The 27,789-nt window shown below is 42.2% G+C and overlaps 1 protein-coding gene across 3 annotated transcripts in view; it reads right to left on the reverse strand.

The window, feature by feature from the left end:
* Window positions 1–27,789, reverse strand: part of LOC137643975 (la-related protein 1B-like) — a 798,692-nt gene that overhangs the window by 628,785 nt on the left and 142,118 nt on the right. For all 3 annotated transcript variants that reach the window (XM_068376809.1, XM_068376808.1, XM_068376807.1), the window contains 2 exons: window positions 5,632–5,712; window positions 5,014–5,221 (listed from right to left, as the gene is read on the reverse strand). In XM_068376809.1, coding sequence (XP_068232910.1) covers window positions 5,014–5,221; window positions 5,632–5,712 — 289 coding nt within the window. The remainder of the gene's footprint in view (window positions 1–5,013; window positions 5,222–5,631; window positions 5,713–27,789) is intronic.

The raw sequence follows: 27,789 nt of genomic DNA on the forward strand, positions 1-27,789 counted from the left end.
CGATGCTTTCAAACTTTTTAACAAAGTCTTTACCACCCTTAGTGTCTGAACTCGAAGCTTCTCCATGACGAACAACTGAATGAATCCCGGTCCGTTTCCTAAATTTCTCGAACCAACCTTGAGACGCCTTGAATTCCTCCGTCGTAGGATCGGCTGAACTCTCCCCCGCGTCACCCCTAGAGCGTGCCGCCTTCAAGTCACTGTAGATAGCGCTGGCCTTCTCACAAATGATCGTTTCCGTGATCGTATTGCCAACAATCTCCTTGTCTTTGATCCATATTAACAAAAGTCGTTCCATCCCTTCAAGGGTTGGGTTTAGCCAGATCGCTAACACGTACACCTCGCTCATGCTTTTCTATGATTTCCTGCTTTAATTCTAATGAAAGCATAGACTTCCTCTTTTTCTCACCACTGCTACTACTTCCTGAACCGAAACTAAGCTTTTTAGGACCCATGATTACGGTACACAGAAAACAACACTTGAAAAGGCAAGATAAAATAACTGTTAAAACTGAGTGAATAGAGGACAACCACATGATGCGCACGCGATGAGAGGACTGATCAAGGTGACGCTCGATTGGCATCCCTCCGATGTGCTGCCGTCTAGCGGCGTCAACAACAAACTACGCTGCACGCTTTCGAGAAAATTCCACGGGTAAGCGTATTGTTTACGTCGTATGTTGGAGCAACACTTCGTATGTTGAGACAGAAATTTGGTTGAATTTTACTTCGTATGTTGGAAAATTTGTATGTTGGGACAATCGTATGTAGAGGTTCCACTGTATATATATATATATATGTATATATATATATATATGTTTATATATATATATATATATATATAATATATATATATACATAAATATATATATGTATGTATGTATGTATGTATGTATATGTATACTGTATGTATATATATATATATATATATATATATATATATATATATATATATATATATATATATATATATATATATATATATATATATATATATATATGTATGTATGTATGTAAGCACATACATACATACATATATATATATATATATATATATATATATATATATATATATATATATATATATATAGCAATCCAAAGGAAGATGCAACTCACAGCAACATTTCTTCTTTCTTTTTATTGTATATGTAGACAAAACCTTCAACCCAGTTATGTTACAGAGTATGCTCAGCGTATATGTAAGCCTACGTTGTACAGTAGCTATAGAATGAGCCTACTCAAAGTCCCGCAAATTTCAGGTCTGTCATCTAATTTACATTTCTAAAGAGAGTATTAAACAGTGAATGGGTAGTTCCTCCGATTAACAGGTCCGTGAAGGCAGTTCCGTTCATGCATATCTATTTGGCCGTTTGTCCTCATTTGCTGTCTCGTTAACGGTTGTTATTGGTAACTAGTGCTGTGAAAGATAAAAGACACTTGGCGGACATACAGTGCTACATATATATATATATATATATATATAATATATATATATATATATATATATATACATATATATAATATACAGTAGGGTCCTGAATTATACGTATTCGAATTATACGATTCCCCTTTTATGCGATCGCTATTTTCCAAAAATATATTTGCTGTATCTGCGAAGCTGTTCAAAGTCTGCTAGTCAAGGACTACAAAACGTATCAAATATATTGTCTTTTTAAGTCTATTGGTAGCCCTAAATACGGTGATTTATAATAAATGTTACAAAACAATATTAACATTACATCTTATTAACATAATCTCATAATAAAAAGCCTATTTAAGGATAAAATTCCACATCAACAATGAAATCAACTGTTAACTGTGCGAGTCCAGCTGACAAAATGTAAACAGACTTGTGGTTATGTTCTCGGAAATCTTTATCTTTCTCCAACCTTTCGATAATTTTAATGGTAGTGTTAATGATGGTATATTAAAGCATTATTTTTGTTTAGTACAGTATATATAAAAGCTTTATTTTTCCCTTCAGGCGTTCAAGGTTTTCACGAGTAGACTGGGTTCGTTTATCAGCAGTGAATAGCCTAAACTTCGGTAACGAGTCAGCAATATTTTGTCATATTTTAAACAGTATACATTTGATTTGCAAATATTGGTTTTGTAGAGTACACGGTATAATTATAAAAATTTCTCTCTCTCTCTCTCTCTCTCTGTGTAAGAAATAAAACCTTAGTTCACATATGGCAACCTGAGTTTAAGAATGAAATTAACATGACTATTGTTAGTTCTGGCGATCAATTCGGATGTGTTTTAAAAATCGAGTATTGTTGACTTCTTTTTGTTTTACTTTTGGCTAAGATCAGATCAGCTGACGTCTAGCTGCCGGTCTCAAGAATAGGCGCATACGAATACAGTAACAAAGTATTGTTTATACCATTTCTTAACTTATTCAAAACATCTATACAGATGATATTACATAAGCACCAATGTGTTATAACCTATCATATTTTTTTGTTTAGTACATTTAAAACTCACACACACACACACACACACGCTCGCTCGCTCTCTCTCTCTCTCTCTCTCTCTCTCTCTCTAACAAATGAAATCTTTGTTGCTTCACAAAGTTTGTTATATTGAAAATCAATCATGATTCAATTTTCCTTACTTTCTCTAATCTTGCACCATCTCTGTCAAATCGAACGTTATAGCGGCAACTTAATTGTTCGATAACTTTAAAAATCGGCCAAGTACTTGCTTCTTCTCTTACTTTTTTATAGATGGTTTCATAATTGAAGTGGGTACAAGTTGACTTATAACTAAAGTTAGGAAAAGTATTTTGGATATGGAATGGACAATCATCTTTAGTACCAGTTTAGAATTATCGTAAATTATCATTCTGTCATTAGCGGCAGCTTGTTATTGTTGATTGAACGCAAAAAGAAAAAACAGTTTTCCTGCTTTGCTACGTAATTAGGAATTTATATAAATATGGTAAATAATAATTGTAATAACATATTTACTAAAAGCTTTTAATATCATTATTTATCTCTTTGATCATGCGTGTTTAATGCCTACGTTTGTTTATTATGATCGAAGATGGAGCGTACAGTAAACGAATGGAAGGTTTCCGTTTCAGGCGGTGTCATAAAGAAAAACATAACATTATATGAATGGCATTCATTTCATTTATTTGGAAGTTCTAAGAAAAATTAAGGAGAAAATTGGTAATAACAAAATCAACATATAATCTATACTTGGTAAAATTGTTGTCGATTCAAAAACTATCCTATACACAGATGTATAAATGCGTCTGTTTCTTCGTTGTGATCAGAGATAAACGTAAACAAAACATTGGTTGTCGTTTTCTATTGTGCTTTTTAGCGTGTTTAGGAAACGCATGATATAAAATCGCCTTTATTTTGATAATTCTGGATTCTCAATGATACCACAAAATCTAGTCTATAGAATGATGGTTATGCTATTCACCAGTTGTCTTATACAACAGATATGACAAACTTTAAAATTTTTCTGTATTTTGGGTCGTGGTATTACGAGAAATATACGGTGTTTACACCCATCCTGGCTGTAATTTTAACCTTTTTATCAAGTTATTAGACCTTTAAAGTATATTAAATGTTTGATTTATTTACAAGAACAATTTGATACAGTATTATGAAAAAATATAGTATAATATATAGAAAGTATTGGAAATGGGAAGTAAACACGTTTGAATAGGCAAGTTGCTGGTTGCCATGGCCCCAACGGAATCATTTCTGTTAGTTGTGTGTTTCGAAATATGTGATTTTCCATTTATACGAGGTCATTAATCGACCAAATTCTCGCATAATTCGGGACCCTACTGTGTATGTATATATATATATATATATATATATATATATATATATATATATATATATATATATATATATATATATATATATATATATATATATATATGTGTATGTATGTATATATATATATATATATATATATATATATATATATGTATATATATATATATATATATATATATGTATGTATATATATATATATATATATATATATATATATATATATATATATATATATATATATATATATATATATATATATATATATATATGTATATATATATATATGTATATATATATATATATATATATATATGTATATATATATATATATATATATTGATGTTATTGTTCTTAAAATATTTTGTTTTGATTATTAATCAATTCTCTTGTAATTCATTTATTTCCCTATCAACTTTCCTCATTGGGGTATTTTCCCTGTTGGAGCCCTTAAGAGTATAGCATTTTGCTTTTCCAACTAGGGTTATAGCTTAGCAAATAATAATAATAATAATAATAATAATAATAATAATAATAATAATCATAATAATACTAATCAAGAAGTAATAAGTTTTCTTGGGTCATCACATTTCCCTCATAAGAAATGTGAGAAAGACATGAAGACGCTTGTTGCACCCAGAAGAGATGCATATCCTCAAATGGTAACACTTTTCTGATGGCTAATAAATATTCCCACATTATATTTGACAAGTCAATAAACCTGTCAAAAAAAGGTTACAATTAAGTAAACAATATTTAGCATCTTCTACAGAGCTCTCAATACATTGTGAACATTCAATATAAAGGACCCTCCACGGATCTCCATGTGGTTACCCTGGTACATCAATCCATGACAAACCTCACCTACCCCTAATTCCTAACACAGGATCACTAACATTTCAAAAATAAAACCATTTTAAACAAATTCAGGATAATATTAAAATAATTCACAACAAAAGGAATTAAGTTTAAAGATATACCTAGTCAAACCTTGCAATTTAAAAGGAATTACTTACCACACAGAGAGCTGAGGAGAGTTAAGATGTGCCCTAATGAATTCTCTTCTTACTAGGGCAACTATTGCACCAGTTTTAGAACTTTTTTTCTTCTCTTTACATATGGACAAATATTTTCTATTCTTAAAATGCACAGTACATAAATTTTGAGCAAGTCACTTAAACAGATGAAAAATTTAATCAACTTCACTTACATTTGTTTTTCTTATTCTTGGCATCTCTTGTGGAGACAGGCTGTTGTTTTTTGTTATTTTTTGTCAGGGATGAAGAAGCCTCACGATTCTCCTTGAGAGAATCATCGTCATGAGAACCTGAATCCTCCGACTTTTCATTATCTACATCAGAATTTTGAACATTTTTAACTTTTCTCTCTTCACTCTTTCTCCACTCTGTTTTGGAATTCTGAAAGGGTAAAATACCAAACTTCAGAAAATGTGATCAAATCAATGATTGCTACCTGCTTCACTACCTTATTTTTAGTTAATTGTTGTGGAAACTACATAGATCCTCAATATATAACTGTTCTAATTAAATTACTCGTTTACAACACAGTCATTTATAATGTTCTCTATCTCTTGAATAATGACAGGTTTCTCTTGGTTGTCATTATTTTGTCCAAAAAAAACATCAGTACTAAATCTCATGCATGCTTTCTTATTTCTGTATTTAAATGTTTAATTTACATTACTTTGTTTCTTTAATGTTACATGCTCTTTTGGTAACCAACTCATATCTGAACAAATATAAAAAAGGTGTGTCCAAAGCTATGGTGAAAGCACAACCATGTGTAAAATAGGTAATAAAAAACAAACCTGTTGTAAGTTGATAGCTTCCTGAGCTTGTTGGACCTCAACTAAAGTTGGCCAATCTCCTACATTATTTAATGAGTTTTCCTGAAATGAAGGTAAAGGTCAATATCAGTTAAGTAAAACTGATTTATGAAAAAAATAACAATTGACTGTCATAGAAAGCAGAATATCACAATTTCATTATTCAATTTTTTCAGCAACTTCATATCTATCAATCTAAAATTTCATATAAAATCAACTTAGTACTGACTGGTAAAAGAAAGCTTCCACTAGAGAATATGGCAGAACTTGAGTAGCCTACATTTTAAGATGCCCTGTAGTTATATTTCAAAGTTGTTTGTACAAGAGATACTTACCTACACAATAAATGCAAGGAAATACAGCGATGGCTAATTTCTACAATGAAAGTGTAAAAACAAATTCAGTAAAATGACAAATTCGTAGATAATTCTTATTTTTCCTAACTATACAAACCTTAGCTATTTATTAGGGGGTTATACTTTCGGCGGAGCTGAAATGACGAGCCATTAAAGTTTTAGTGAGGGTTAACTACCCACACCACTAGTTAGCGAGGGTAGGGGGGGGGGGCAGGCGGGCTTGCTACCACTCCCGTTCACACACCTGTGATTTAGTCACTTTCCATGGAGGTAGGACTTCAAGGGGGATAGGGATGGCGGACAAGTTTATATAAATAGATAAGGTTTGTATAGTTAGGAAAAATACAAATTATCTATGAATTTGTTATTTGTTCCGTAACTGGAATACAAACCACACTATTTATTAGGGGTGACTCACCCATTAGGAAGGGTGGACGTCCCTGCCAATCTGGCTTTTGGCTTTGGCCGGGGACTCCTTATCTGAGTATGTTAGTACTCAAAAATAAGGAGTCCCTCCTCTCGCTAAACCTTGCTAGCAAGGTCCGCGGCCTACGAAAGCTGTGTTTTGAGACGTGCAGAAGTGTGACTGTCTAGGTAAAGTTATTCAGAGTCTATGTAGGAAAAACCTGACATAACCAAGACTTTCCCATACCACCTCGCCAGGGTATGGGGACGCAACAGTATTAGCTTAATACTAGGTACACTAGGGAGCATGGTTTACCTGCAGTGGTTTGAGGTCAGCTTATGCAGAGAACCCAGGATGCTGCTTTTCCCACGAGAGGGTAGGATGAAGAAAAGAATAAGAGTCAGTCAAATCTTTTCATTCACACAGACTAAAACTGGGTAACAGTGCCCTCAACCTTCTGCTACTTGTCCAATAAGGAGCTTGAGGTATACAACCAGCTGTTCTGCAGCCACCACCGGACCGATAAAGATCGTATCGAGTTCCTGTGGGTCACGTCTTCCAGGAGAAAGGTTGTGAAAGTCACCTGGAGCATTCACATCCTTTCTTGTAAAACCTGCGTCACAGAGTAATCTGCTAAGAAGGACCAGGGGCATAGTTATGCCCGACACTGTGAGTCGTCATGTCGAGATGATGTTTCGGTGATCATCCTCTAGTCTCTCCCAGTTCTGAAAAGAGGAGGGACCCGGGCAGGCGGTTGCTGTTTTCTTTAGGTAAAGTCTCATACCTTACTCTGGGTACAGTAACGGATGATCTGGATCGTCCGTTACCTAGTTGAGACTTGTGTAGGATCCGTCACCTCTGGAGACTGTGTCTGGCGACATACTCAGGGATGAAACTGAACTTTGTCTTTCGCTCTTCTCAATAATGGGCAGTGTCGAAAGAGAGACCATGAAGTTCCTTGACTCGTATGGTTGCTGTCTGAGTGTATAAGAACATTGTGTTCTTAAATCAGGAGAAAATTTGTTGCCTGGTGAAATGGAACATAAGGAGGTCCCTTTAGGGATTGGAGATTTGAACCATGTTCTGAGAGGAAGGTCTCAATTCCGACTGGGGAAAGGCAAGTTGTAAGTCTGTATGAGTTAGGAAAAGTCTATCAATGAGAGGGTGTCCCTTTCTTTCAGTTTGAAGGTGAAGGATCAAGGTTGAGTGATCATCTTTACCTGTCGGAACTGAATAAGAGGTCTTTTCCTCTTGTATATACTTGAGGATTCCGCTATTGCAGGAATTGAGGTATCGAGTGGAGAGACACTTTCACATGACACCAACCACACAAGATGCGATACTGCCTGGTAGACTGATGCAGAGGAATTTCTCAGATAACTAGACAACCTTTTCGCAAAGAGGTATTGGGTAGTCTCCAGGCGTACAATCATAGCAAAGCTATAGCTTGTGGTAGGTCGCAGTGGGTTGTCTGTTATATGGGGAGGGATCTCTTGGAGAGACTATCAGGAGCTGCAAAAGGTTTGGAGACCGTTCTGCATAATGCCATAGCGGAGCTAGGAGAGTCCTTGAGAGGTTGACCGATGTTCTAACCTTGTTGAGTGCTCTTCTCCAGATAAAACAGGGACGAGACATAAACGTCATCGTTGTACCCACCATTGTTGCCAGAGGGAGTTGGGGTCTAGAGCTGGTGAGCAACGGTAGCCTGAGACTCAGGAGCGTTGCGAACAGACCCCCTAGTTGGAGGACCTTGTAAAGTCGGGACTTTGGTTGGCTACATGGCGATCCAAAGTCCATTCGGTATACCTTATCTGAGACGCTGTGCACAGATTGTCGGCGAGCACGTTCTTCTAGTCTGGAATGAAGCGGGCTGATAGTGGTACCTAACGGACTTTGGCCCATCTTAGTGTTTATACTATCAGATGGGAAGAGGCTACAAGCAAGTTCTTTCTTGCTTGTTGATGTGAGTTTCTATGTGGTATGTGGTGCGTCGTCCATCACATCACTGAGTGGTCTGTTAGGAACCGATGAGGCTGCTGGAGGACCGGAAAGTTGGCCTTCATCTCTTGAGAGATTTAAGTGAAGGTACCTTCGGACTCTGTCCAGAGGGCTGAGGTCGTGTGGTGCAGCACTATGGTACCTCCTTTCTTTTTTTTTTTCCGACTCAAGTCTCTTGGAATGGAAGTCGTTCTGGTTTCGAGAAGGTTTTGTGGAGATTGGTGTCTAGAATCATTCCCAGATACACCAGTCTCCTGGGGGGGAAGTAGGGAAGACTTCCGTAGGTTTACCCTGATCACTGGATCTTGGTAAAAGAGACTTCACAAGTTCCAGTGTTAATGCAAGGTTACCACTGAGTCTGCTAAGGTCAGTCAGTCGTCCCGAGAGAGAGAGGAGACAGAAGCCGATCCTGTGAGACCAGGATGGGTGTAGTGGAAAGACCGAAGCACAGTGCCTTGAACTGGTGTTTCTTGTTTGTCTAGACTGTAGAAATAGTTGATTGGAGAATGGTAATTGCATTCATAGGAAATAGTCGATTTGACTAGTCAAGTCGTTCTTACTTTCTGTTTTGTTTTGGTGTTCGGTCATGGACGAAAAGTAAACTGAATGATTGCCATTTGTTAACATTAAATGTATCTTTTTTTAACTTTCCCCTTTTTGTATTCTAATTGAATTAATTAAAATGTTAAATGTATTCCTTATAAGGAAAGTTTTGATTTCCCGTCTTCATTTTACAACGATTGTTCGAGAGTATTCGAACAAAGGAAAGAAAACGGGAGTGGTTCTCAAGTTGAATCAGACTGGAAGAGTCAGTTGAGCTCAAGTCGTTACACGATCACTGTCGGCCACATCCCTGGAACGTGTGTTCCTTCCTTTAAAGAGTGAACAATTTAGTTCGAACCAGAATCAAGGTTATAGCAGCCCTATTCGAGTACAGGTAAGTTGAAGAATCAAGACTTACCGTTTATTTGATGTGAGTTAGACAATTCTAACAAGACTGAATCTTCCAACCTCCCTAGATGGGTGGTTTGGACCTGGGAGTAAATGTCCTTTAGGTCCAGTGTGCAAATGAAGACCTGAGGTCTTAGCCCTTGTTCGAACTCCAACATGGTGTGGACACTGACCCAAAGGGACAGCTCCTTGCTGATCCTTTTGCATGGAAGATTGTCGACGCTGGAGTCTTGACTCATGTCGTAAAGGATCAGGCACGATACCCAGTGTAAGAATTCTTCTCTGAGAGAGAATTTCTTTAACTAACAGAAGGAAGGCAACTCTTAGCCTTACCATGCGCCCTGATGGGATTGATGCTATTCCTTAGAATAAAATCAATCTGGCAAATGTTAATCAATGGTTAACCGTTGGGTATTGTGGTTACTGTGCAGTTGGAGAGTGCTCGCAAGTAGTTCCCTGTTGGCAAGCCGTTGATGAGGGTTGTCGAACGGCCAGTAGCAAGAAGTATGTTGTATACCTTCTGATCTAGGAACTACAGGAAGCGATCGACTAGTAAGTTCGAGTCACGAACTGCTGGCAAATTGCCGATGACCGATGAATCAGTGGTCTGTGAGCCGATGGTGAGTTCGAGATCAGCAAGCTGATTATGGTCCCCCCTGGTTGGTCAGAGACGAGCAAGCTGAAGATGGGCTGGTCAGAGATCAGCGAGCTGGGTTCAATGATCGAAGAAAGATGAGCTGGCAATCGGTGATCTAGTGATCAGCAAGCTGATGACTGGTTATTGACTAGCAATCGGTGATTGGAAAAGCTAGCAATTGGAGATCATTAGTCATTGGAGGGACTAGAGGTCAAAGATCAGCCTTGAGCTAGTAATTGGCGATCTGGTGATCGGCGACCTAGCGATCAGTTAACTGCGAACTAGCCATCAGCAAACAGTAATCTAGAGACCAGTCTGTTGATGCTTTCCTGTTTGCTGATGTTGGTCTGTCAAGGAAAAGGAAACTTCAGAAGAGACAGTGACCAAGGATTCCCCTTTTCGATTCTCCTTGTAAGATGGAATCTTCGGGATCTTGAATCCTTCTGTGAAGCCTTATTCCTCTTTTCCCAGTGGCAATGTTTATGTGCTTGCGGGGAGGAATGGGGCAATGGTGACCTGTCCAAAAAGTTTTATTCCTTTTTACTGATAATTGCGCGAGTGTGTAGGAGAGTCTGGAGCGAGGCACACAGGATGATGCTGGTGCATTGGATCTGCGAGCCTTCACTCTTTGGCAAGAGCTGGCGCATTGGATCAGGGACCGTAACTGTGCAGGAGGGCGCAGGAAAGTGAGGAAGAGCGCTGGCGCGCAGTAAAGCACTGTGTAGTTTTGTGCATTCTCCCTAGAATGCGCCGAAGCGTGTGACTGGTTGAGCAAGGGTGGGTGCATTGGCGCGTGCACGAGAGTACTACGTGGAGACTGTTGGCGCGCGCCGCGGGAGACCACCGCCCGTGAAGGAGTCGTTTGTTTGAAGTCAAAACAATTCTTAAAGAACTCGAGATGGAAAGCTGGATGTGATGGAGTAACTGCTGAGATGATATTGACTGAAAATGAAGTAACTCCCAGAATACTTGTACGATTATTTTGTTGAATGTGTAGAAGTTGTTCTGATGAAATTTTCATCTTAAGACTTGTACAGCAATGTGTAGAATTTAGAAATCCACTTTCAATTTCATTTGTGGACTTTGAAATGAAAAAGCCATTGATAGTGTGCACTGGCCTATTTTATGGAGATTCATGCATTATTATGGAGTTCCTCTTGAATATGTAAATTTGATCAAGGTTGTTCATTAACCTTGCCATTGCCTGATTTTTTTTTTCAATCTTTCATTAAATTCCAATTCTAAAGACTCTGTATTAGGGATTAAAGCTCCTAAAAATTTAAGTGATTCTACCTTGTTATTCCTTTCTCCTTCCAATGGTATTTCATCAGTCAATGCATATTCCATTCACATCACTTCTGTCTTTCTTCTATTTATATTGAACTCAACCTATAGTGATATTTTATGCATTCTGGTAAACAGGCATTGCCAATCTTGTTGTTGGACTAAAACTCACTCACTCACTCACTCTATATATATATATATATATATATATGATGTTTTCTTAGTGTCAATTAAATACAAAAAAAAATTATACCATGTATTTTAAGCTCTGATTGAAATGGATGTACATATACATGGTATAATTTTTTTTGTATTTATTTGACACTAAGAAAACGTATTGTGGTTTCTTCATATGAGAGAGAGAGAGAGAGAGAGAGAGAGAGAGAGAGAGAGAGAGAGAGAGAGAGAGAGAGAGAGAGAATGTTTTACGAGTTACAAGGATTTTTTATGTCAAAGATTTTTCAGTCCATCCACGGAAACTCTATTTGCTCTTTGGTAGAGCGATTTAGTTTAAGCATTTAGATAGATCTTACGGTCTTATCTAACTCATTCTTGAACTTGTTTACCATGCTACTTTTTACTACATCCGCAGGAAGTCTATTCCAAGTATTTGCTATATTACATGTAAAAAAATGGCCATATTGAGTGGTGATCTTTTCAATTCCAGTTTGTATACATTACCTCTGGACTGATTTGCATTAAGCATTGGCATAAAATGTCAACAGTCCTAGTTGAATGAAATCAAATGATGTTAATTACTGTAAAAATAAAATTAATTCTTATTTTCATTTTACTTGAATACAACTACAGTATATGATTATACTGAACATATATGTGAAGTCAATCCTTCCACATTACTGTGACTAGAAAAAATTGCAAGATGATGGAAATTAAACGAAACAGCAGTTTTTTTGCTCACTGATTGTGGCTATATGTGTTAATGCAATGATTATAATGTAACTAATGATAGTTTTATCATTATCTTTTAATTTTCGAACCCATTTTAGTAAATTATGTGATAAATATTATTTCTGGGATCGACCTGTGTCGCTCCGTGAAATGCTCTTATAGCACCATTTCTAAGGCATAAAATTATTGCTAAATATAGCAAAAAAAAAAAGATGCATGGAATGCCAGGAATAAAAACCCAGCTCGCTCACTCTAATGAGTGTCGGTATAGTAATCTGGGGCGTGTAAGAACCATGACCACAGGTCCCTCACCAGTTAGACCTCTCCTTCTTCAACATCCCCCGGAACTACGAGGTGCCCGAATCTACACCCGACTGCTGCCTTCTACTACAACTATCTTCCCCTCACCCCTACCCCTCCCCTCATTCCTCCTTAGCACCAGAGAAGGTTTTCAGACGTGTGTTTTTCATAGCTGTGTTTATTTTTTTGTGTGTGTTTTTGAAGATGTCCGACGTTTTGGAGATCCCTGCTCCCAAGTTGAGTATTATATTTGTGCTGTTTGGAATTTCTAGGTAGGCGACATTCATTAATCTATTATACCTTGTTGGTTTTTATCTCAGCCGCTTTGTTGACGTTCCCTTTACGGGTGTGTACGCGCCCATTCTGGTGTCGCTTCCTCGTGATCTCTTTGTTTTTGTCTGACTTTCAATTAGTTCCTCATACTAATTGTAGTCCTCATTATGTGTTCTGGACATCTAAATTTCAATGTTTTGGCATGATTTTTTTTTTCTTTTTATTTAGGCTATTTGGACAGTGGTTAGTTAGCCTACCTGGGCCGAGCAGTGTGCGGCTTCGGTCAGTAGCCTTTCATACAAGAATTCATGGTTTTTTTTAGTTTTTTTTTACGGGGAATCGGAACGCGTTTTGTTTAATTTTAGAGCTGCCTGTCCAGGTCGGTATTTTACCCGATTTTGGAGGCTTAGTTTTTGTTTATAGAGTGGTATAGTTTCCTCCTCCAAGTCGGCAACTACCCGATTTTTGGAAGGGTTTGGCTATTATTTCCTTTTTCCCCTAATTTACTCAGTGAAGTCATTTTAGCCTATCTAATTGAATTTCATTGTCTTTTAATATATCTATTTGTGTTTCATGACTGCCATTATATGTTGATTTTGTTTGCGTGCTTTGCGGGGAGCCACATGATTGCCACGATGGCCTCATCGAGTCTTTTCCTTTGTGTTTCGGGAGGGTAGTACCACCCCTCCTATCACAGGTGGTCACCTGATTTCGAGCCAAACCCCCCCCCCCTGGTGTCCTCTCCCCCCTTTACGCCTTTCGCCATTCCCTACATAGGAGGGTAGACTTGGGGTCACGTGCTTTTAGAAAACGGGAAGTCACCCGAGGTGGGGGCTGGCTCATACGCTCCGTGCGTCGTCGAGGGTAGCACTCTCTCCTCGTTTTGTCTTGGTTGACCACCAGACGCACGGGACTGAGTATGCGCCTCACCTCCCCCCCCCCCCCCAACTCCCCTCTCCTGGATTATCCATCCTTGTTATCTTCCCGTTCTGGAAGGCCGGGATAATTTGAGAATCGTATCTTGCTAATGTTTCTTTGATCGGATTCAGGTATCCTACTCTGTTCTGATACCTTTGCCTGCGGATTTCGATGGTTGTTTCTACTCTGCTTATTCCTTCTTGCTTATGCTCCCCACTCCGGTGGGTATCCCGTGTGCTGAGAAACTCATATTTTTCTTTCTTTGGGTCTGGCGGACTGGTTCACGGTTAATCCACTCATCGTTCTTGGGGCTCCAGACATCTATTTTTATATTTTTTGACTACCTTTATATGAGAGAGGGGTAAAATGTTTATTGAATGCTATTACATAATTAATTCCTTTAGATCTTAAGCACGCATGCTTTCTGCTGGGTGTCACGGCGGAATTTAATTTCTTTAAGTATTTCGCCGGGGTTTCCGGCATAAGTTAATTTTATACTCATATACCAAATTATCTTGCAGGTGGTACGCTGTCAGGAGACGGCATGCACTGCTGTGTTGCAGCAGCCCTTGTGGGCATGAGGTTGGTTGTTCTCATGCCGGGTGTGCGATCCAAGTGGCCAATCTTTTGGTCTGGCATCCGGATGGGTGCGAGATTTGTTACGCTCTGGTCTCTGACGTTACAAGTGATTTGGTATGTACTATTTTCTTTCCCCTATTTCTATTTTTTTGTCTGTTTCAGACTTTTTGTGATATCTGTTACAATTTTGTGCCAACAATATGTTTGGTATATACTGATATTGGAGCAATAATGCTATCTTTACCTGCTCTTCCTTTTTATGATTTGCGTTCTAATGGGATTGTCTCTTTCAGGTCTCTCCTGCCATCAAGAGCGCTTCTCTTGCGACCCTCAAGACCTGGGTTGGTGGATTTGGCCAGAACGTTAAGGCCAAGCAGCCTTATATTTTGGCGGAGGAGATGTGTTCCCTCCTTTACCCTAATTCCAAGATGTCGGCACGGCGGTGACATTGATGTGGCGGCACCGATCATCTCCAGGATTCGCGAGGAGACTCAAGCCTTCCCTGATGACTTAGGGGGCCTGGGCGATGATGTTCTCGATGACGTGGCTGCGATTAATTTGGATGTGGAACCTATGGTCATCGATTCGACTGGTACAGGTAGGGTGGTAGGTGAGGCAAGTAGCATGCAGTCTAAGGTTCCTTTCCTTAGTCCCGCGCATTCTATTTCTTCTTTTCAGGGATTTTCTGGTAAGGTCATGGACAAGTCATGCTCGGTACTTCCTAAAGTTAAGCATTCAAGAAGACTTTGCCTAAAGCTAGCAAGCCTTCCAAAATACTCAAATCTCTCCCCGTCAGGGGTTCCTCGGCTTCTAAACGACGGTCGGTCTCGGAAAAGGTTTCCCCAACTGCTCAGGGCTCAAGAGTGAGGAGCTTAAAGGCTAAGTCCCCGGAACTGGCTCTTGATCCGGTGTCCTTTTCGAGTCAGCTTATGGAGAAAATGGGGAGTATTGTGCAATCCCATATTGGTCCTATTGCTGATCGTCTACAGCCGATGGACTCTTTTGGCCAACGACTGCAGAATCGGGACACCTTGATGGAGACTTTCTTGCGGTCCGGCCTTCCACAGCAATAGCAGTTTGTGGTCCGGGATGCATCAAAGCTCCCGGCGTTTGTGAAGAGCAACCCGTGGAGGTTGGCCCTGCAAGCCCTGTTCTCGAAGGGCATGTTGACTATTGAAGGTTGTGGTACCCGTCCGGTTGAGGACTTTGAGTTCTACCCGCCGGTTTTGCAGTTCCCATTCCCAGGTTACGCGCGTTTGACAGAGTACTCGCTTGTCCGGGTGGATAAAGTGCCGAAGGAGACTTATCTTCCCGAAGGAGCAGGCTCAGTCCGCCTGGGTCTGGACCCTGACTGAATGGGAATGCGTAAATATCAAGTTAACTCCTCACAAGGGCACGTATACCATGTTTGTGGTCGAGGAACAAACTCCTACTCCATGCACCACCAAAGTAGTGGATCTTACTTTGCCAGCAGCCATGGAGGACAAACCTATGCCACAACTTTGGGAGACAGACCTGACTTCTTTGCTCTTCCCAGGGGATCAAGACTGCTCGATTGATGCACCGGCGACCTTCACGGCGGGGACGTTGGCTCCGGACTGTGCGACCACACAGTTCAGTGAACGCCCTCCCAGGCTGCCAGTTTTGTTGATTAGGACGGAGTATGAAACTCGAGTCAGATTGAGTAGATCTATCAACTCGGCTACTATGGCGGAGATGTCTTCTTTGGTTTATGCTGATGAGTCTCTCTTTAAGATCCTAACGAAGTCCTTGCTTCACACGCTTCAGTGTGATGCATACGACTTCACTGTCGCTTGTCGTGCGTGCCGGAAGCATGTCTTAGCGGAGGTTCCATTAGACATGCGCCTAACAGGTAGATAAAAGCCTCGGTTTGGGGGGCACATCTTTTCCCAGATGATGTGGTGAACGGCGTCCTCAGTGAGGCAGCCAGAGTCAATCAGACCCTTCGTGTTAGCTGGGGTCTCGTTCCTAAGAGGAAATTTGAATCCGCTGGGATTTCTCCCTTTCCAGGGTTCACAACTCCTACTTGTGGTACAGGCAGTGCCTGTATCCCAGATGCGACATCCATCCGCCTCTAAGCCTCAACCCCAACAGCAGTTTGTGCTGGTAAGCCAGCCACCTCAGCCTTCGACTTCCTTCTCGACTTCGCCTGCTAAGGCACCGGAGGAAGCAGCAGGGCCTACCGGAACTGCGTCACAATCGCTCGCCATTCATTCCTATTTCTAGCATGCTCTCTTGCCTCTCTCACATCCATCCTCTATCACCCAGAGCTTTCTTCATTCCATCCATCCACCCAAACCTTGGCCTTCCTTTTGTACTTCTCCCATCATCTCTTGCATTCATCACCTTCTGTAACAGACAGTTATTTTCCATTCTCTCAACATGGCCAAACCACCTCAACACATTCATATGAACTCTCGCTGCTAAACCATTTCTTACACCAGTTCTTACCCTCACTACTTTGTTCCTAACCCTATCTAATTCAGATACACCAGCCATACTCCTCAGACACATTCAATTTCTGTCTAATCGTCACTTTCATTCCCCACAACTCTAATCCCTACATCACAGTTGATATAATAACTTCCTCATACAGAACTCTCTTTACATTCATGCCTAACCCTCTATTCTTTACCACTTCCTTCACTGCCCCAAACACTTTGGATCCTTCATTCACTCTCACACGTACATCAGCTTCCACTCCATTCAACATTACATTCAACCTAACACCACCTTCCCTTTTTGTAAATCTCTTACCCATATTAACTCTCAACTTCCTTCACTCACATACCCTTCCAAATTCTGTCAATAATCGGCCAAGCTTCTCTTCCGAGTCTGCAATCAGTACAGTATCATCAGCAAACAACAGATTCACCTCCCATAAATAAATATAAAAAAATATAAATATAAGAAAAATAAATTAGGATAAAAATGCCAAATTTGTAGATAATTTGAATTTTTCCTAACTATACAAACCTTAGCTATTCATTAGGGGTATTACTTTCGGCGTAGCTGAAATGACGAGCCAATAATTTTTAACGAGGGTTAACTACCCACACCGCTAGTTAGCCGGGGGTAGGGAGGGTAGCTTGCTACCGCTCCCCCTCACACACCTGTGATTGAGCTCACTTTGCTTGGAGGTAGGACTTCAAGGGGGATAGGGCTGGCGGGCAAGTTTGGTTAAATAGCTAAGGCTTGTATAGTTAGGAAAAATACAAATTATCTATGAATTTGTCATTTGTTCCATAACTGGAATACAAACCACGCTATTCAAGAGAGGTGACTCACCCATTAGGAAGGGTGGACGTCCCAGCTAGTCTGGCTTTTTGGCTTTACCCGGGGGCTCCTTATCTGGGTGTGTTAGCACTCAAGAAATAAGGAGTCCCTGCGCCTCGCTAAAACCTTGCTACTCAACGTTCGCGGCCTACCCAAGCTGTGTGTGAAGGTACGTAGAAATGTGACTTGTCCTAGAAAGTTATTCAGAGTTCTTTACATGGAAAAACTGTGCACTAGAACTTTCCCTATACCACCTAGTCAGGGTATGGGGATGCAACAGTATTAATCTTAATACTAGGTACACAAGGGAGCATGGTTTACCTACAGTGGTTTGAGGTCAGCTATGCAGAGAACCCAGGATGCTGCTTTCCCCAATAGAAGGGAGAATGAAGAAAAGAATATGGGCCAGTCAAACCTTTTCATTCATGCAGACTAAAACTGGGTAACAATGCCCTCAACCTTCTGCTACTTGTCCAATAAGGAGCTTGAGGTTTTAAACCAGCTGTTGTGCAGCCACCACAAGACCGATAGAAAACGTATCAAGTCACGTCTTGCAGGTAGTGGGATGTGAACGTGTTTTGACATTTCCACACCCCAGCTTGAAGAACCTGCCATACTGAGTAGTTTCTTTTGAAGGCCAGGGACGTAGCTATGCCCCTGACATCATGTGCTCTGGGGCGACGTGACGGAGGAGGGTCTGGAATCAGTGCAAGGTCAATGACCCTGCGAAACCATACTGAGATGGTGTTCTTTGTGATCCTCCTCTTGGTCCTTCCTGTGCTGACGAATAGTGCAGGCACACGAGGACGGGCTGTGGCTGTTCTCTTGAGGTATAGCCTCAAACTCCTTGCTGAGTATAGTAAGAGATGGTCTGGGTCATCTGTTATAGTACGGAGACTAAAAATCCGGAAGGGGACGAAGCTGAATGTTACGTCTCCCCATCCCCTTGAATGGGCGATGTCGTATGAGAGACCATGAAGGTCGCTGACTCGCTTGGCCGAGGCCAAAGCTAGCAGGAACACCGTCTTCCAAGTCAGGTGGCGATCGGTTGCCTGGCGTAATGGTTCATAGGGAGGTCTCTTAAGAGACCTGAGAACTCGAACCAGGTTCCATGGGGAGGTCTCAATTCTCACTGGGGGCAGTAAGTTCATAACTACGTATGAGTAGAGAAAGTTCTAGCGATGAAGAAATGTTCATTCCTTTCAGACTGAAGGAGAGACTTAAAGCTGAGCGATAGCATTTCACTGCCGAGACTGATAGGCGCATTTCTTCATGCAAATACACGAGGATCTCCGCTATTGCTGGAGTAGTGGCATCGAGTGGAGAGATACCCCTTCCAAGACACCAACCACAGAAGACGTTACACTTTGCCTGGTAGACTGCTGCTGATGATTTGCGCAGGTGTCCAGACATCCTGATTGCAACTTGTTGCAAAAATCCTCTCTCAGAGAGAAGATGCTGGATAGTCTCAAGGCGTGATGTCGTAGCGAAGCCACGGGTTTGTGGAAGATGTTGGCATGTGGTTGTTTGAGTAGATTGTGTCGTGGAGAAAGTTCTCTTGGAGGCTCCGTTAGGAGTTGCAGAAGGTCCGGGAACCATTCTGCGTGATGCCATAGCAGAGTTATGAGGGTCATTGAAGGATTGAACGATGTTCTGGTCTTGTTTAGTACCCTCTTCATCAGACAGAACAGGGGAAAGGCGTAAACGTCGATGTTGTCCCACCATTGTTGGAAAGCATCTTACCGGTGCGCCTTGGGGTCCGGGACTGGGGAACAGTACAGCGGGAGCCTGAAGTTCAGGGCCGTTGCAAAGAGGTCCACAGTGGGAGAATCCCACAGTGTCAGGATTTTGTTGGCTACTAGATGATCCAAAGACCACTCGATACGCACTATCTGAGATGCTCTGCTCAGGTTGTCGGCGAGCACATTCCTTTTGCCTGGAATGAAGCGTACCGACAGTGATATCGAGTGAATTTCCGCCCATCTCAGTATCTCTACTGCTAGATGAGAGAGTTGCTGCGAAAAAGTACCTCCTTGTTTATTGATGTAGGCCACTACTGTGGTGTTGTCGCTCATCACCACCACAGAGTGGCTGCTAGGAACTGTTGGAACTGGTGAAGGGCCAGAAAGACGGCCTTCATCTCTAGGAGATTTGTGTGGAGGTACTTTTCTGACTATCAAGAGACCTGAGGTCGTGTGGTGCAGCACGTGGGCCCCCCACCCTTTTTTATGAAGCGTCTGAAAACAGCATCAAATACGGGGGAGGACGAGAAGGTCCACTCCCTTTCGTAGATTCTCGTCTGTCACCCACCACTGGAGGTCTGTCAGTTCCGCAGGTCACATGGGCATCTGGATGTCCGGGGAGTCATGTGCTTGATTCCACCGGGACTTGAGTCGCCACTGAGGGATCTCATCCTGAGGCGACCATTGGGAACTAGACGGGCCAGCGATGAAAGGTGACCGAGAAGACGTAGCCACGATTGGGCTAGAAGTTCTTTTCGTCTAAGAAAAGGTCTTGCGACCTTTCTCAGCCTTGCTACCCTGTCGTCTGATGGGAAGGCTTTGTGGAGAATGGTGTCTACAATCATGGTTAAGTATGCCAGTCTTTGAGTGGGAAGCAGAGAGGACTTCTCGAGATTTACCATGATCCCCAGATCCTGGCAAAGTCTCAGAAGTTTGTCTCAGTGTTGAAGTAGGGTTGACACCGAGTCTACTAGGATTAGCCAGTCGTCCAGATAACGGAGGAGATGGATGCCAATCCTGTGTGCCCAAGATGACACTAGGGTGAACACTCTGGTGAAGACTTGTGGTGCTGTGGAAAGACCGAAGCACAGCACCTTGAACTGGTATATTCTGTTGTCTAGGCTGAATCTAAGTACAGTGGTACCTCTACATACGAATTTAATCCGTTCCACAACCGACTTCGGATGTAGAAAATGTTCGGATGTAGAAACGAATTTTCCCATAAGAATACATTGAAATAGGATTAATCCGTGGTTGAGCCCAAAAACCTATGATAACTCCTTAATAAATTACTACACAATTACACATGACAATATGCACTCTAAATTAGATAATAGACATGTTAAAAAAGAATAATTATCAAGAAATAATAAATAAGAAACGGGTGTTTAGCGTCCCTTTACCTTAGAAAGTCCAGCGCAGGTGTTGGTCTTTCTACGCAGAGAGGAGACGGACGGGCGGCGTTGAGGTAGAGAGGTTGACTATGATAAACGTACACTACCGTAACTTATTCTAACTTACACTAAGTGAACTTTAACCTAACTTATCTTATTTATTTTCTTTATTTCTATATTTTATATCTTTTTTACATTTCTTTTTTCTTTTTGACGATTAATTTTAATCAGTTTCACTCTACACTTAAAATTGATTGAATTTTTTTCTCTTCAATCTTTTCCGTTTTCTTTGAACCACTTCCTTCCTCTTCATCACGAGTTCGCTTCGCAGTTTTTTTTTTAAAGAAGCTATCGATAGAAAGTTGCTTGGTACAGCTTTTCAGAATGTTTCGAAAATAAGTTAGGGAAACATCATCAAACTGCGCAACTACACGACAAACCTGCAATTTCTTTGGATGGTATTTGTCGATGAAGTCGACCACGTCTTGATATTTTCCTAACACCTCTTTTATTTGCACCGAACCTAACACATGCTCTACCTCCTCGATCTCTTCCTTGTCATCACTCATGTGCTCAGACATAGCATGGAGTTTCTTGAGCTCCTCTGTAGTAAGTTCGTCACCCCCCTCTCTCTCTCTCTCTCTCTCTCTCTCTCTCTCTCTCTCTCTCTCTCTCTCTCTCTCTCTCTCTCTCTCTCTCTCTCTCTCTCATGCTTTTCAATAATTCCTTGCTTTACTTCTAAAAAAAGCATTTCCTTATTCCTTTTCTCACCACTACCACTTGCGAAACTAAGCCTTTTATGACCCATGATTTACGTAAAATACTGTAAAAGGATGAACGTAAAAAATCACGATTAAAACACAGTTAATAGCAGAACGCACAGGGCACAACCAAACGAAGCCGACGAGAACAGAGGAATGTCCCAAGCCACGCTAATTGAGGGTCCCTCCGAGGTAGAAATGCTGCCTTCTATCGGTTGAAATAAAAAATACATCCGGCGCTATGAGTACCATCTACGTGCACGGGTATTGTTTACTTCGGGTGTCGAAAAAAAATTCAGGTGTAGAGGAGGAACGTATTCGAATTGTACTTCGCGTGTCGAAAAATTTTGATACAACCGGTACGACGAAAATTGCTTACTTCTTGTGTCGAAATAAAAATCGGGTGTAGAGTCGAAAAATTGCTCGAATTTTACTTCGGATGTTGGAAAATTCGGATGTAGATACGTTCGTGTGTAGAGGTTCCACTGTACTTCCTTGAAGACGGATGGACTGGGATCTGGAAGTATGCGTCCTTACTGCTAGTCTGACAGTGTCTGCTGTCTCCATACTGAACGTAGTTCGTTTGACAAACTTGTTCAGAGGTGAGAGGTCGATGACTGGTCTCCAGCCTCCAGACGCCTTATTTACAAGAAAGAGTCGACTGAAGAAACCTGGGGATCCGTCTAGGACCTCTTGGAGAGCGCCCTTCTTCAACAGGGTTTGGACTTCTGCCCGGAGGGCTTGCCCCCTTGCCGATCCCATGGCAAGGGAGTTCAATGACACTGGATTCCTGGTCAGGGGAGGTAGAGATGTTATGAACGGGACGCGATATCCTAGACTGATCACGGAGATTGTCCAGGAATTGGCCCCAAGTCGCTCCCACCTGTTTACGCAACTTTGTAGGCATCGCCCCACTGGTGGAAATGCAGGGGGACTGCCTATCCTAGCGTTTGCGGCCTCGGCTGCTCCCTCTAGGAACCCCCCCCCCCCCCAAGGCCTTTTTGCCTTTCCTGTCTTTGACAAGAAAGGGCTTAGACACAGTTGTCTTCGCAGCAGTTTTTGTCATCGTTGTGGTCTTGGTTGGACGGGGCTGCTTTGGTGCTGGAGGTTTATAGGGGTTAGATGTTAGAGCCAAATGGATGAGGGAGTCTTGATAAGACTTCCTCCACCTCTCAGCAGCATTTTCCACGTCCTTAGGCTCAAACAGATGGGACCCCTCTTTATGGAGGAATGTCTGAGCCTATTGATCTTGATGCTAGGGACCTTCTGGTGGAACCTCTCAGCTACTGCATCTCGAAGTTTCGAGATGGTATTTGCCCACAAGTTCGAGACTTGGTGGGCAAGAAACTTGATCGTGCGAGTACCTGAGAGAAGGAAGGTTTCCATAGCTTTCCTGGTACGTTCCTTGGAGAAATCCTCGGATCGTATCAGGATACCTAAGATATCAAGCCACGAAGTAGCTTGCATAGCTTACTTCATGACCTTCTCCTGATTAAGGATCTCGGCTGATGAGAACGAGACCTGTCGGTTGGAGAATCTCTCAAGAGGGATTCCCCTGGTTAGCTCTTCCAGCTGAACTGAGCTCCTCCAGGATCTTGAAGTACCTCCTCTGCTGTACGCGAGGAGGGGGAAGGAGCTTGTTCCTGGCACCGTAACGGTTGGAGGAGGAAAACTCGGAGAGCTGCTGGGCGATCTTGTCCCTGGTACTCTTCCCCCCTTAGACCAGGGCAGGGCTGCACTGGTCTTAAGAGGGTTTTTTGAGTACCAAAGACGCGGTCTAGGACTGTATCTTTGCCCTCTCGAGGCAGGATCTCTGGGTAGGAAAACCCGTTGAGAACCCTAATTAGAGTCAGAACCTGCCAGAATGCATGTACTGACTCCTGCTGGTATCCTCCTGTTGCAGGACTTGCAGCGAAATCTCCTTCTGTCCCCAAAGGCTTTTCTTGGGGAGAGTCGCGGACATTCCCCGAGTGGCTGGCTGGGTCCATTCTAGCCCTAGTGGAGGACTTCGGCATGGTTTTGGAGTCTTTGGATTCCTTCTGGGGAGGGAGGTAAGACTTCAACATTGATGTGTGTGGCATGTCCCTTCTGTTCTCAGACTGCGGGGAACTCTCGGTGTGAAGAGAGATTTCCTTCATTGATGCGATGGGGGAGTCTCTCTCCGCGTGGTTCACTAGGTGACGGGAGATCTTCGTCCGACAGGGATGGAGAGTTTGTCTGAGAAACAGGAGGAACTTGCCTCGATGGTCTGCATGAAGTCAGCTTCGCCCTCGGGGAAGTGACCGCGTCCGAAACTCCTCTTTTCCTCTTCAAAGGAGTAGAGGAAGCCATGGTTCCATGCCTTAGATCTATAGCTATAGGTCGCTCTGATGAACGATCAGACAGGACAGGGTTGAAAGCCTGGGTTACGGCTCTGATTAAGGCACTGAACCAGGGCTGCTGACTGACAGATGCACTGTGTCAGACAGATCCCTCGCAGGGAAAGGGACAGAAGGTTCCCTGGGAGGAGTTACTGGAATAGGTGGGTTTGCCTTAGAAGGTAGCTTAGGGATCCTGAACCCCTCTGCATGAAATTGTTTCCCTTCTCACACAATGCGCGATGGTATGCGCTTGCGGGAAGGGGAATGAGGCGATGGCGACCTTGCCGGATGACATGCCTGTTGGTGCGCATGCTTGCGCGTGGGAGAATATCGGTGCTCAAGCAAGAGAGAATAATGGTGTTGGCGCGCAGGAGAACGTTGGCACGCAGGAGAATCATGATGAGCGCGCGGGCGTGTGGGAGAGTGTTGGCGCACGGGCGTGTGGGAGAGTTTTAGCGCGCGTCCGTAGGAGAAAGAGGGCGCGCAGGTGAGCGCACATGGTCTGGCGAGCGCTGTCGCGCAGGGGAAGACGGCAACGTTGTTGTCGCCTCACCTACGAACTTGTGTGCAGGAGTGTGATGGCGTGCAGGAGAGTGATGGCGTGCAGGTTTTTGCTAGCGCGTTGGTTGGCGCGCAAGATGGCGCACAGGAGAGCCCTGGTGCACAGGTGATGTGGGGGCACACATGTTGGCGCGCAAGAGCGCTGGTGCGCAGAAAATATTGCCGCGCAGGAGAGTGCTAGCGCTGGCGCGTAGATCATGGGCGTGTGAGCGCAAGTGTGCAGTGTTGTGCTGGCGCATAGGCGATCCTGAGCGTGTGCGCAGGTGATCGTGGGCGCATGTGCACATGGCGCACAGGAGAACACTGAAGATCGGAGACTGATGGCGCGTAAGCGCAGTTGTAGAGTTTGGAGTGGCAGAGGAGATGGGTGATATCGCATGAAACACCTCTGACACAACAACGTCGACAAGTCAGAGGATCTACCTCTGAGGGCGACGATTGCTTGACAGAAGCACCCATGCGGATGAAATCAAGCAGGGCCTCCTTGGAGGGCGAACCCGTGAGCCCCAAGGAGGACCAAATCTGAAATACATTAGTTAGTGACAAGGCCTCCCCCGGGGGGAGAGGTGGTGCTGCTTCGCTGGGGGGAAGCAACCTCATCTCTCGAGACACGGGGTTGGTCAGAAATAAATTGGTCTACGCTACTACTCGACGGTCTCTCGAAAGAGGCCGACCGAGTAGGAGCTTCGGAGGAGGTTTGGGCGAGGGAAGAAGAGGCCTTGGGTTTTTCTACCTTCGAAAGCAACTTTCGAAGGAGAAATATCCCGCTTGGACTACTTCTTGCACCGTCGCAAAAACCTCTCCCACTGGTAGGAAGACCACTCCCTACTCTCTCAACACTTGTTGACACTATCACACCGTTGACCTCTGCAAGAGGGACAAAGGGCGTGAGGATCAGTCACGACTGCCGACAAATATTCCACAGGGGCGGTCGGAGAGTCCAAGCCAGGTGCGCATGGTCGCAGAAGTCAACCTCACACACACTCTTTAGAGAAAAAGAGAAAACAAAATGGTGTTAATGGCTGCCAAAAGTCGGCAAGGATAAATAACAGCAACGACCGTTCACCATTCGAGCCGAAAGCAAAGTGGGATCAATCACAGGTGTGTAAGGGGGAACAGTAGCAAGTTAACCTCCCTACCCCCCCCAAAAAAAAACTAGCGGTGTGGGTAGTTAACCCTCGTTAAAAATTAATGGCTCGTCATTTCAGCTATGCCGAAAGTAATACCCCCATTAAATAGCGTGGTTTGTATTCCAGTTATGGAACAAATCTGTGATGAATAAATTTTTACCAATACATAAGTATCGCATAAAAACATTACAATCACTAAAAATATGTTGTATGGTTAAAGGTGTTACACTCACTGCAGCTGGGAACTTCTTCATGAGCTGTGCACGTTAAAAACGTGCAAATTTTGAATGACCTATATGTTACATTGTCAAAATTACTTATCCCTATTTCTTTAAACTTTTTACTATAATATTCATTATTCCACTGACTGCCAATTTGCTGTTATGAAATGCCTTAAGAGGGTTAAATTATTTTCACAGGTAGTTTAGTGGCTTGTTTTGGTAAATTTATTGACTTAGCATATACATATGCTTTTTTTTACCAGAAAACCCAACATGAACAGGACTCCTATAAATTTCAATATTCACCCAACAGAGTTGGTTCTTATGAGTATAACCCTTTAGGTCTTCTATGGCACTTCTTGAATCAGTATAAATAACAAACTTATAGCTCGCCATATCTTCAATTCTCTTAATAATGTAAATTGCTAATATAAAGAGATTAATAATCTTGTTTGAGGATACTGTAACACAACCATCATCTATTGATGATTCACAGCAATCTGTGTAAATAATAAGGCAAAATGAGGTCTTTCCCCTTGAATATGTTCCAAAGCATGTTCTTTATGCCGACTCGGAGTATAGCTATATTTCTTTAATATAAAAAAGATGAGAGCATATTCTTGTTTTCTTTAAGGTCGAAAGTGGAGAAAAGAGATGGTTCACTCCGATAGGAGTAAAAGGAGATGAAATTGAGAATGCCTGTGTCATGCACCGGTGAACCAATCATGCAATAAACCATGCCTTGCAGGTCTGCTATAAGAACCATTTATTTTTCTAAATTTCTGCCACACCTTCATTGAAGTATTTTCTAATATACTAGACATTTTTGCCACAATATAATCCTTCCTTTTATTACCTCTTTTCTAAATTCAGTATTAATATTAAAATACATAAACTAATCGACCAGTTTGTTCATTGTAATTCACAACACAAGGGGACCAATAATCAAATTTTCTATCTTTCAAGTTTCTAATTTTCTTACAATTGTATGCTCTTTTATTAATTGGTTAGCGTATCTGACTACCAAGGGACCGAGTGTTTCATTGGTCAGGCATTAGTCTGAGGCATAGATTTGTCAGTTGCTTGTGTAAAGAACTTGAAGAAAATTTTGTTCCATCATGTCTTCTGAATAATTATAGGGAGGCACTTGACATGTATGAAACTTGAACCTATCCCAGTCAGCTCTAATTTTATTATAACATTAGTGTATGTCAATGTGGTTATTAATATAGGGTAATGGTCATTGCTGTAAAGGTTAATCTAGTGAACTGGGCAAGACTGAGGGGATTATGCCAAGAGCTCCTCCCCCCAGTGCAGTGAAACAAAACGTTATCAAGGAGAGACCACTTTGTCTAAGATGTTGCAAGGGCTTTGAAATCTTTCCTTTGATGGAATACCTTCCAGATCTAATGATGGCTGTAGTGTCCTTGGCGGTGTTGCAACCTGAAACTAACTCTTTGGGTTCACTCAGAGAATAAGGAATACCTGCTTCTCCAGGGTAAGCAGATAAAGCCAGCTCACTTTAGGCTTACCATAAGGTTATATCTAGTGTGTCATTTTTAACTGTCCTCTATCTGGAGGGGGGCGACAGCTAAAGATCAGAAGCCAGAGAACCAGGGCAGGGGGGAGGGTGTCCAGTGGATTTCTTGTACTTCAAGGAAGACCCAAAATGTGAAAATCTTGCTTAGACTACTACTTCCTTCTTCTCCCATATTCTTGCCACTAGGAAGATGACCACTCCCTACATTCCACACATAGAAATCACTATGTGCAGTCATGACTCCAGCAAGAAGACCATAAAGAATGGAAATCCATGGGCAAATTGCTCACAAAGGTCCTGGACTGACAGCTGGAAACTCCGAGGCAAGACAGCATTCCTACAGGTGGTTTCTCCATATAACTAGCAAAGTAATTAAACAATATTAAAATAAAAAGAAAATACAAGAAGCCCAGTTTGGAACATAGAGCATATGTCTGTACAACTTGGAGATTAAACCTAAAGTGGCTACTCAGTGAATTGTGAGTTGGCATGGATGGCAGGGCTTCCCCCAGTTACCAGCCAG

The sequence above is a fragment of the Palaemon carinicauda genome, chromosome 7 (genome assembly GCF_036898095.1).
Source record: "Palaemon carinicauda isolate YSFRI2023 chromosome 7, ASM3689809v2, whole genome shotgun sequence".
In the NCBI taxonomy this organism is placed as follows: Eukaryota; Metazoa; Arthropoda; class Malacostraca; order Decapoda; family Palaemonidae; genus Palaemon; species Palaemon carinicauda.